At 42.0% G+C, this 12,749-nt stretch overlaps 1 protein-coding gene across 1 annotated transcript in view; it reads left to right on the top strand.

Annotated features, from left to right (window-relative positions):
* The window catches only part of ERCC3 (ERCC excision repair 3, TFIIH core complex helicase subunit), a 476,680-nt gene that overhangs the window by 125,124 nt on the left and 338,807 nt on the right, over nt 1-12,749 (top strand). Inside the window, 1 exon segment of the mRNA XM_044078239.1 lies at nt 3,309-3,444. Within this exon segment, the coding sequence (XP_043934174.1) occupies nt 3,309-3,444 (136 nt within the window).

Genomic DNA, 12,749 nt, shown 5'->3' with positions numbered 1-12,749 from the left:
TATACAAGCAAGTACAGCTAGACAAGTAAGCTAGCTCTAAAATAGCCTTATAGAAACACCATGAGGGTGGTATAATACAGTGGGCCGTGTCCAGGCTTGGGAACAGTCAGTACCATAAAGGTCCGTTAAAATCAATATAGCAAGGGTACTAGCATGCAGAAAACCACTGATAACAGCTGAAAAAACATAGGAAAAATGCTAAACGCTAGCATCAACCCACTATGCAAGCGAGTATAGCTGGGCAATTAAATCAGATGATTTCATGATCAGAGATGATTTCAAACTTCCATATTGGAAAACTTCACTCCTCCTTGGCCTTTCTCAAATTATGGAAGCCTTTCTTAACAGTACCTTCCTCCTTAGACCTCATATTAAGGATCTCCCATTGGGATCTTGCCATGCTTTTGACTCAAGCCCCCACTGAACTGGAGGCCAAACTGGACAACAATTTTATCTTGGAAAACCATTTTTCTAGTTGCCAATACTTCAACCAGATGAGTATCTGCACTCCAAGCCCTGTCATCTCAACCACCAAACCTGATTTTTCATAAAGACAGAGTTTCCCTGCGAACCAATCTTACCTTTTTGACAAAAGTTGCTTCGGGAGCAGTACTTAACCAAACTATTAATTTACCAGTTTTCTTTCCTAACTTCACTAATAAGGGGGAATGCATGCTTCATTTGTTGGAAGTACATGGACAACTCGGGATTCTATCTTCACAGAATGAAGTCCCTCAGGAAGTCCTACCAGCTTTTTGTTACATTTTTCAGAGCCAAAGTTGGGAAAACCAGTGTTAAAAGGAGCTTTAACCAGATGGCTAACTGATGGCATATCTTATGTCTACAGTGAGAAAGGATTGACTCTGCTGAGGCCTCCAAGGGCACATTCAAGATCTAGTTTTACTGCTGCTGCATCCTTATCTAGAGCTTCGGTAGAAGATATCTGTGCTGCCCCCTGGCCCATTGCTCACATTCTGATAGCTCATTACAAACTGGATACTTTCTCCAGAGAGAGGGGAGTATTTGACTCTGCCATTCTCAGAAATCTCCTTCTATGATAACCACCTTGAGTTTCAAGCATCTCTGGACTCTGTCCCATGAGTTGAGAAAAGAACTGAAAAGACATCATCAGCTACAAGTGTTTATGTACTCACCATAAAAAATGCATCTGTGTTGTCTGTTTACATCCTTCCTCAAACTCCCTCCCTCCCTCCCTCCCTCCATTCTCCCTTCCATATCATGGAAGATACCTATATACTGTCCTGGTATGACCTTTAGGGTATACCATTAAACTCCTTTTCCCCTTACCTCAGCTCTAGACCTGGCAATTTGTATGTTTCTGTATCACATTCTACATTGTTATGTTTTGACTTTATATTGACTATTACATGGTATGTCCCTAATATTTTAGGTCTGAGGACAAACTCGATCTGAAGTAGTGTAGGGTTTGGAGGGGGATTATGGGTAAGGGGAAGAACTACAGAGCCAAAGTCTGGAAGAAGCATCTGAAGTCAGATAAGAGGTTGGATCTGAAACCCATGAGCTGAGAAAGGAAGAAAACAGACAACACAGATGCATTGTTATGGTGAGTGCGTAATATTTTATTTATTTATTTAATGTTAAGCATGTCTTTGTATATGTAAACATATTTTGCTCATTTCTTATGTGATCCTATAAACCTGGGCTGTATCTGAAATGGTCCATTGAGATTAGTGCACTACTCCAATAAGTAAATATAAGTAAATACATAAATAAAAATGAAAATAAATTTGGTGTGCTTATAAACAGCAGAATAGTGCATACCTGTAAAATTCCCATCATCCTTTTTCATTCTCTTTCTGTAGCTCTCCATTCGTAATTTATCAGGCTACTTAACCATTTATTGATTTTTTCATTGTAAAAAGGAATCCATCTTTTGTAATAAGACTTTGGTTAGTACTTCTTTCCTAAAAGAAAGCGGTAAGAGATTCGCGTAGCAGTGGCTACTGATATTCTCGTCTAGATTTGGCTTGGAACTACTATGCATTCACATGAAAGGTAGCCAAAATCTTTTAAATTCTGCTCTCTCATATGTTGTGAGAGCTCCGAATCTTAATTGAAGGGTGCCTGCTGTAACTTCTCTGAGCAACACCATACATGAGGCCACCTACTGTTTCTTGTCAGAACCACGTCACTTATAAGTTGCCCTGCTGTACATTGTGAAACAGCCTATTATGCGAATAGTGTCCACTGCATGGTATCATGTAAGCATGTTACAACAAAGGGACCCCACTGCATGTTGCATGAAGGGTGTGCAGTGCATGTTGTCTGTATAACATGCTACGTGAAGCATGTCCACATTGTATGTTGATGGTACAGGTTCAGCATATTATATAAAGTTTGCCCATCATTTGTTGTCGGGAAAGTACTTTACTTTCCAATTAAGTCCTCTCTTCTTCCTGTGGTGTTCTCATTTTCATGACAACATGCCATTATGTACCTGGCCTTTTTCCATCACTTTTTTCTGTGAATGTGTGCATATTTATTATTCAAGTCATGATGTAGTTGCTCTTTTTTTTTTCCTAGATGCTTTTTGTCCCATGCCTGCTGACCATTAAGTCCTCCTCCTCCGGTGGGTCATGATCCTATTAGTTTCCCCTAAGCCAAGTGTCAGCACTGGGGTGAGAGCTTATCTGAAGGGAACCATTATCAAGGCAGTCATGAGGGTAGCTTGTACACCTGTCCACATCCACTGACTTGGAGACTGCACTTTTATCCCAATGGCCTGAGTAGTGGCCATCCAGGACTACCATTTCCTCCCTTCAGATGCGCGCACCAATTCTCCCTGCCTGCACCATAAGGAGCCTAGGCTTTGAATCAAATTCTGGTGACTTGGCCCATAGTCATTGTTTTTATCCCTGTCCATTACCATTGTAGTTACTGGTAAAGCAAATGACGTAATGTTTTTTAATACGATTTTTCACTGGTGGACACTTGGTCCTGTTTTCATGGTCACTTAAAAGCTTTCATTTGCAGATAGTTCTTGCTCATTATACATATTGTAGAAGTGGAGTCAGTGGATTTTTAGCTTTGTGTGGGGTGGGTGTTGGGAATTGAGGGAAGGTTGCTGTTTCCTAAGTGCTGAATAATAGTGGGCAATGTAGGAGTTGTATGTGTGTGTGTGTATACATGCACGCTTGTGCTTTTTATTGTTAAAGGTTAAAGCTGTTGAATTTTTTTTTGGCAGTGTCATAGTCCTGTTGTAGTTCTTCATGTTATTAATGTTTTAACTGCTGTTGGTATAAATATGGAGATGTTTGCTTTTTCAGATATTTTGTCGAAAGTGTGCACCCTGATGTCATTCAACAGCTCCTTCAGGATCCTGTAATTAAAGATTGTCGACTGAGAACTGCAGAAGGAGAAGAAACGGACCTCATCACAGAAATCTTCTCAAGTAAATCTGCTGTATGTATAATGGACTGTTTTCTTCCTTTCTCTTGCACAAGCTTTACTGTACAGCGACTGCTCTGTGTCCCTCTCTCTGAATTCAGAAACCAGTGATTTTGCCTGGTTTGTCCTTTTTTCCTGGAAGGGCCATCTCAGTACTGCAATTTACTCTTTACCAACTGTTGCACACACCATTAAGACTGGTCATAGAAGCAGTAGTACACCACAAGAGCAGACTGCCTTAGCTCTCTTTCTTACTGGATGTCTGTGTCATTCAGTATATTGTTTTTTGCTTATTTCCATTACAAATGTAAACCAGTAGGAGACCATATAATTTCATAAAGAAAAATGTTTCTGAAAAGGGAAAGAATGAGTGCCTCCCAGCTTCTGTTTCTCCCCAAGGAAGTAGTGATTGTATGATGGGCTTAATGGGGTGGAATTTGCCACAGGTATACCCACAAAAGAAGCTCTGTGTTTTCAGACTTTCTGGTGTGGGCATATGCATGACTCCAAAAAACAACAAATGAAGCCAATTTCATTGGTGCAGAAGAGTTAAGCCCTGAAGATGACCCAGGTGACCAGAGTTCTATTAGCATTTCAGGCACCAGCAGGAGGTTTGGGGAGGGGCTGAGAGAATTGAGGAAGCATTTGCTTTCTTGCTTCTTCCAGGAGAGGGGGGGGGTAGCGGGAAGTGCTGGTGGCATAGCCTTTTCACAAGCCAGTGTTGCAGAGGGGTGCGTCAACAGTGAGGTGGAGGTGCTTCTCTTCCAGTGCATATTGCCCCTTCAGATAACGTAATCCCAGCATGATATGTATATACTGTAATATATATAAAATATATATATATATATATATATATATATATATATATATATATATATACACACACACACACACACACACACACACACACACACACACACACACACACTGCCAGCCACAATATGATGGCTCCTTGCCTATCCCTTTCCACCCAGCAGTGCATGCCAGAGAACCTATGCATGAAGAATTGGAGAGCCTCCATGCACAGCCCTCTCCTGAAAGGCAGAGCATCTGATGTGAGGCACGGCATGTGTGTATGTTGGGGTGGGCAGGCTGTCACATGTGAAGATCTGCTAGGGATCAGACTATAGGGAAGGGGCAATGGTGAACAAAAAAAAATAAGGTAACTAAAGGTACTGTTATACGACTCACTGTCCTGTTGTAAATGTGATTGATACAGGAGTCTTGAGGAAGTCAGTGAATGGTTTGGTTTGTATCACACTGCCCTACCTTTGTTACTGCACCCTTGATTATGCAGACATATTGAAGTATAAAAGATAACGGGTGTGAGCCCTTTGGCTGAAAGCTGTGAGGCAGATAACTTTGCTAAGTGGTTTATGAAGGTTCTTGTCACTGACATGGGAGGCCTGTGGTTTTGCCTTTATAGCCGCTGTTTGGGAGACAAAAAAATGTACACATACATATATATGTATAGTACTCAGGACTGAGTGGTTGCTTAGCCTGAAATAACTTGTTTGTTTATGCAAAGGATTTAAAATGCTTACATCTATTTTACATCAAACAAAAGGTAACAGTGAGAGTGAATTGCATTGTTTGTGTGTGAGAAAAGCAGAAAAAGGGGGGGGGGGAAGCAAACTGAATGTATCTACCTGTAAGAAACTTGGAATCTGATGTTTGCTTTTGTCTGATTCCACGTGGGTTGTCAAATCTGTCCTCTGACCTCTGTGCTTTATACCATAGTATTGGATCCAAGAGCACTCATCTTCCCGTACCCATAATTCCCCTGTCCTGCCTCAATTACTTCAGATATAGTTTTCTACCTGTCTTACCAGATGTGTTGACGGAGTGTTGTTACCAGTTTCATGATAAGTGAAGCTTTTGCTCCTCCCTTTAGATATAATTAGGATTCTAAGTGAGGATTGGTAATTAGTATTATTGTTATATATGTTTAGCATAGTTCGTAGACTTAGTGTAGACTTAGTGTGTTTTTTCTTAATGCTTTTACTGTGTGTACTGTGTTTTACTTAGCTTTTAAGACTAGCTATTTAGGTAGTTGGGTATATAGCTACATTTAGATATATAGTACTTTTATATTTAGATAGCTATGAAAATTTCTTCTGATGTCTTTATCAAGGCCTTCTGTGATAGCTTCATTTTTGAGATCTGGTTGGTTTACTAAAAGCTTTACAGAAGTAGATGTTGACCAAATGATGAGTAGGTTTCTGAGGACTCTAATTCAGCTGGGAGTCCTTCTTTCTACATCTTCAAGGCATGGACCAGGATCAAACCCATACTGCTTCCAATGCCATCTCCACTTTTGGAGCTGATGCCCATGGGATCCATCCTCCCTGTCATACCAGCTTTGGAGCGGGTAGCCCTGGAGACTTCATCTTCATCTTCTTTCTTCACTTTTTCTATGCAGATGCACTTGGGTTGAGTAGAGTCCAGAAGCCAGAGTATCAGACTTGTAGCACCAATGGTGGAGTCGACTCCCAAGATTTTCATGCCATTCCTACCGCTCAGGGCTTCAGCCCTGGATAGCTTGGTACTGAGATCTTCCTCAAAGCTGTCTTGTCTGTCTTTGGAATCAAGAAAGCTACCAGTTCTTTTGTTATAGGGTGGTTCTTCCTTGGCTATATTGGCTGAATTGGCGTTTGAGGCTGTGGAGAGGGTCTTGGCTGGACCAACACAATTGGTGCATGCACAGAATTCAGATCCATCCTCACTCCCGCTGGAACCTCTTCCTTCTTCCTCTCATTCTGGTTCACAGGGACAAACTGATCCAATTAGCTTTAAAACCAATCACCATTCGACCTCCATGTTTGATTTCGAGAAGTATCCAGGCACATCACCTGGAAGCATATTGACTCCTCTCCCGAGTCAGTCAAAAAAAGACACATACTTAGATGATGTTGAAGGCTCCGCAAGATCCCCCACCCCAAAAACATCTCCTTTGGAGATATCCTAGAATTAGTAAAGCTGGGAGGGGGTCCTTTGAAACTCCTATTCCTGATGAGTCTGTGTTTCTCGAAGCTTTTGGGTCAAGCCCTTTGATGTCCTTGATGGTCCCACTTCCCAACATCTTAATTGACCTCATCGCCCAGAAGGCTTGGAAGGAACCTGATGTGGCAGAGCCTATTCCAAAAAAAAAAAAAAAAAAACACACAGAAAAGATTCTAATTGCCCCCAGTCACAAAAAAAAATTGGGCCAAGTGCCCCCTGTAGATGCTATAGTGGTAGCAGCAGCCGAAAAAAAGGACCTGTCCGAAGAATGTTTCTCTCTCCATCCCCTAACTGGGAGTCGAAGGCATTGGACAGACTAGAGAAATGAACTTGTGCTTCAGCAACATTTGCACTCTGGAAGCTGAACTGTTTAGCACACCTGACACACTTCCAGCAGGATTTGACCAAGAACTTTCAAATTCCCTGGCAGGTAACTTACCTTCGGATATCCAGAAAACAGTGGAATACCCACTTGTCTGCCCTACTGTCATCCACTAATGTGGTCATGAGACTGCTGTCTAATGCAGTAGATGGCAGAACACAGACAGCCAGCACAGGTATTTCCATGCAAAATCATGACTGGATGCAGCTCTGCAATTTCGTGGTAAGCTTTAAGGCATCCTTCATAAATGCCTTTTATAATGGCTCCACATCATTTGGACCAAAAGTAAAGGAAATGCTTACCAAGAGAGAGCAAAATTGTAAGACCTTGTCTGCTATAGGGATACATTTTTCTACTCCACAAAAATCCTTTTCCAGGATTCAGAGAGAAGGGAGGAAAATGTGGTTCAAAGAAACCACAAGGTTTTCACCAGGAAACTCCTGGGTAGAGGCCTCCCCAAGGCAGAGGAGAAGGTGAAAACTCCATTGGATGTCGACCATGGTGCAGACGTGGTCTGCAAAACCAAGGTTTCCCTGGACCTTTCACAGATCTGTGAAGGCAGTCGCTGGACTTTTCTCCTTACACCCTGTAGCCTGGCAAATAGTAACTTCTGATTCTTAGGTACTAAGGATCATCACCAGAGGTTATACTGTACACTTTTAGAATCCCCAAAGACAAAAAAAAAGATTCCTGATACTTCACCCAGTCGGAATCTGTAGCAACAGAGGTTTTAAAGTTGCTGGACAAGAGTCATTCAGCCAGTCCCCCAACACCACCAGGATCCGTAGTCTATTCAAGGTTATTTTTAGTTACAAAAAGACAGGAGACCTCAGACCAGTATTGAATCTCAGAAGTCTGAATCAGTATGTAAAACATACAAAATTCCAGATGGTTATGTTACAGTCCATTCTACCTCTGATGAGAAAGAATGATTGAATGTTCTCAATTGATCTTCAGGACACCTACTGTCATATCAAGATCTAGTGGCCAGTCGAGGAGATCCCTCCATGCCCATCTGGGGGGCAGTCAGTATTAGTTCATAACCTTGCCATTCGGTCTCACCACAGCCCTTTGGGTATTAACCAAGATAATGGCAGCTGTTACAGTTTACCTCTGGCTACAAAGGATCCAAGTTGCCCTGTACTTAGGTGATTGGCTTCTAACTGCTACCTCCAAAGATCTAGTATTGAAACACCAGTCAGTCCTTCTCTTCCTTATAACTTGCTTGGGTATTTCAGTAAATTTCAACTAATAAGCTGTGATGCCCCCACAATGGGCCAGTAATCAAGGAGCCTGAATCCTTACCACTGACACTGGAGAGGGACGTTCACTTGGAACAAAAATGGATGCACTTGTTATTTTGAGATGCAGCTCTCTGCATCAAGCACAATTTCTTTTAAGAGCACACAGGAAACACACTCGGTCCAGAGACTGCATTTCTCTGTCTGTCTCCAGGTTCCCAGTAAGACTCCCCATTGGCACAGCTGTAAAGTTGAGACCTCAGCCAGGTGTCCAAGCCGAGTTCTCCAGCACCCCCTCTGTGAAACCAGTGCTCATGTCCCTGCTTCAAACAGCTGACAACACACACACACACACACACACACACACACACACACACACACACACCCACACACACCTGGGAAAGGCTGGCACAGATTTATTAGCTATGCCCTCTTCAGCCTAGACTGTAAGATAGTTGCACTGCCACCAGATACTCCAAAGCCAGCTACTCTAAGGCTGCTGCAAGGGTACACGATTATACTGAGTGAAATTAATATTAATACAAATGGTAGTTTGACCAACAGCAAGGCTTTCAGGAGTGGCCATAGCTGTCACCAGATATATTTAAGTACTCTCTAAGATTAAAAATAGTTTTTAAAAGATCAGCCACAATGACAAGTTTAAATATATTTAATAGTAAATAATAAAAAAATGAAAATACTAAATATGTATTTGCTATAAATACCAGAGTTACAGTCACAGGAAATATTAAAATAACGAATAGATTCACACAGATATAGAAAAATAGTACTTAACTAATCTCACTATATTTTCCTGACTGATCTAAATAATTGCTATTCCCTGGTCATTTAACTATAGCAAGGCAAAATGAAGTAGATGAAGGGTCCTTCTAGTTAAATTCCATAAACAGACTGCAGTGAGACTTCAGTCTCACCTAGTATTAAATATCACTTTTGTCCTAGATTACAGAATGCGTTCACACACTTCTGTTCATCTGACTTTTAGTTCCCATGCTACCCCCTTTGGCTAGAAGCTGTCAGGATTTATCACATATGTGTCAGTAATACACACACTCAGAGCTTTGCTAAGATCTGTTGCAGCTCCTGGAAGTCCTAAAACAATTTTGAATCTCCACCCGTCCAGAGTAGCATTTAGTTCACCCCCAAGACAATGCAGAAAGCTTCCTAGTACAGACTTTTTGTCTGTGGCTGCACTGAGAAATGTGAGATACAGTCTTTATGGTCTAAGCCAGGTAATTTATTTGCAAACTATTTTCAAAGTTGGTTGGATTGAGGTTAACCTCTTCTCTTCCAGTATCCTCTGTTAAAACCTATACATTTAAACAGTTACAGTAATGCATGTATATTTCTTTTTCTCTCCAGCAGGGCAGACTGTTGGTACATTTTTGACACAAGCAGCTGGACAAATACATTTTTCAACACAAGCATCTGTACAAGTCAGCTTGAGATACAAATGACATTATTTACAAAATTCCAGCCAGCTGTGCTGGCATATGTTACACATCCACTGCCCTACTTCTCCTGTCATAACTGGCAATACCTCACATCATCACACAAGATATCACCCACTCAGTGCATAGAATTCATAGGCTACCATATAGAAACAGTGCATCAGATAGCAAAACATCCCCTGATGTTCCTCGTGTTTCACTGTTGCAGTCATCACATTTGGGTTATCTGCTTGCAGTAGCCCTCAGTCTTGGGTCCTGCGTCGGTTGCTGTCTCATCTTGCGTGACGTCAGGTAGTCAGGGGTATAAAGCATGCAGCTGACACCATTACATCAGTCTTTCTTACCGTGCGGTGCCCGAAGCAGAAGCAGTTCGCAAGTGCTGGTCGGCCAACTCTTGAAATTTTCATTTTCGAGTTTCAGAACTGAAGTCTTCCAACTAAATCTAAGTACCCCGTTGGGGAAACTTTTTCTTGCTCTAAACCGATGTCAGTAAAAGTCAGTAATTTTATTTCTTGTAGAAAGCAAATACCTCACAAAGATTTAATTTGTACTGTATTCCTTGCCTAGGCCCTGACCACGATGTGTACCTCGCTGTCGGTTTTGTGCCTTATTTAAGCAACGAACTATTCATTGTCGGTATATTTACGCTTCTAAATATTTTGGTACTTGGTTCAATTATCCAGGTATGTCTTCGGTAAGCTATCCGACTACGGACATTCAGAAAAAAATGCAAGGATAAAGACAGAGACAGGCCGCCTAGGTCCAAAGCTGCCGACGACGCTTCTCCTAAGCAAGTCGCCAGTTCGCCGGTACTCAGTAAGGCGCTTTCGCAGCCCCTGATACCCGCTACTTCAGATTTGCAGGCCTCTACTGAGACCCATTCAGAGTCCGGTATGCCGCGAGATGCTTCAACTGTGGAACCTGCGGATGTCTTTACCTTGGATGGGTCCAGAGCCGCTGTGCAGGCACTGGCTTCCGAGGGTGTATTCAGGCATACTGACTTGCATATTAAACCAACGTCATCTTCTTCTTCAAGGCCTAAAACTAAAACTATGCCTAGAAAACAGACGCCCAGACCGCATGTTCAGACCTCTATGCCTAAAAAACAGATGATAAGAATGGCTGAAGACCTTATTACTTTAATCAGGGGAAGCCAACCTTCCCCCTTTAAGAGACCTAGGGCTGAATTTGCTTATGATACTTCTGACCAGGATTCTGAAATTTCTGTTTCCCCTGATGACCAGAATTTACCCTTATCTACCTATGAGGATTCTGATGCAGAGGACTCTATTCCCTCTGCTGCTTCCCCCCAGAGGATTTCTCTTTTGATGAAACCCTGCATACTCTTAGGGAGCACTTTCGCTGGGAAAGCCAGGATTACTCTGATTCTAAAAAGAGGCTTAGGGATTTCTTACTCCTGCCTCAGCACAGGCCTTTAGCTATCCCTCCTGTACTAGACATTGTTGATGTTGCCTTTTCTGAATCTAGCTTGACCCCTGACTCTTTACCTCCTGCTCCCAGAAAGCCTGATAGATATTACAGGCTTCCTGACTCTCACAAGTTTCTTTTTAAAAATCCTACTGCGGATCCTGAGACCATTTCACAGGGGACCCAAGGGCATCAAGGCTACTACTGCCAAAATTCCTACCCCCTCTGATAGAGACTCCAGGGCGCTGGATAGATGGGGTAAGAAAGTAGACGCATCTGCAACTTTGGCCATTAGGGCCTTAAACTGCTCGTTTCATATGTTAAAAGTATCAGCAGCATATCATTGTATTGCTTAAACTGAAAATGATGTTGATTCCTGACTGTGCTGAAAATAAGGACTTACAGGATTTAGTACATTCTGCTGAACAGGTTGGAAAGCATACTTTGCAATGTGGTTTTGATTCACTAGAGGCATCTTGCAGGGCTGCTGTCACTGGGTCTGTACTTAGAAGGCATGCTTGGCTTAAGGAGCAATCTTTGCCAAATCATGTTAAAGCTAAATTGCTAGATGCTCCCTTAAATCAGGACCGCCTTTCTGGCAACAAAGCAGAAGAAGTTTTTAAAAAGATGGAGGAAAAAGCTAAATCTGTGCAAACTGCTAAATATTTCCTACAAGTACAACCTCCAAGATTTAGTGGGCATTGGTCCTATAATAATTGGTCTTTTTCTGCGTCTTCCAGGTCTTCTCAGTCCAAACCCAGAACCAACAGAACACCCAGGCTTCAGTCCCAGGGTACTCACAGGACTAAACAGTGGGGGGCTCCCACAGGGTACGCACAGGACTAAACAGTGGGGGGCTCCCACTTCCAAATCCGGGAGTAGTAAGACTCCCACCTATGGTAAACTGCCTCAATGACTTAACTTTAAAACTTCCAAGCACTTCTCAACTGACTGCTCCTTTAGGGGGAAAGATTGCTCTGCATGCAAAAAACTGGGAACTCATTACCCAGGACAAATTGGGCTTAAATTCTTACCTGTTCCTTCACAGGAAATGTAACTGCACTCTTCAACTCATACTTCCCAAGCTCTGCTCCTCCTTCTCTCCTGGCTAACCTTCATACCTTATTTATTTATGTATTTATTTATAATAAATAAATGCATACTTCCCAAGCTCTGCTCCTCCTCCTCTCCTGGCTAACCTTCATACCTTCCTAATTTCTCTCATATACTTAGATTATAAATGTAACTAAACAGTAACATCCAGCCATTATGCTGTATGCCTGTCTTTCTCTTGAAAAGTTTTTAATAGTTATGCTGTCTTTACTGAATGATACCTGTTTTGACTGTAATACTATCTGTTGATTGTTATACTACCTGTTGATTGTTATACTACCTGTTGATTGCAATGAAAATATTTTTCTTGTAAGTCTCTATGTAATTTAACTTTGTATTGTGGAGCTTTTCTCCCCGGGCCTCCACTGAAAATGGGCTCTCGAGCCCAGTGGACCTCCCCAGTCACCAAACTGGAATGAATAAATAAATAAATACATAAATGTAGTTTCCCAAGGATACAGATTTCATTTCCACACGTTACTAACCCCAAACAGTTGGCCAGATCTACCCCCAAATCAGTGGGCAGAGGCTCAAAAGCAAGTACTCTCTCTCTTAAGCATAAAGGCAAGTCAAACTGTACCCAGAAGAGGAAAAGGGACAAGGTTTCTACTCAAGACGTTTCCTGGTATCCAGAAAAAACAACTCTTGGCGTCCTATCCTGGACCCTTCCATATTAAACAC

The sequence above is a fragment of the Protopterus annectens genome, chromosome 7.part0 (assembly GCF_019279795.1).
Source record: "Protopterus annectens isolate FY-2018-M chromosome 7.part0, PAN1.0, whole genome shotgun sequence".
Taxonomy (NCBI): domain Eukaryota; kingdom Metazoa; phylum Chordata; order Ceratodontiformes; family Protopteridae; genus Protopterus; species Protopterus annectens.
The sequence above is the reverse complement of the archived record's forward strand: the minus strand, read 5'-3'. Positions and strand labels throughout refer to the sequence as shown.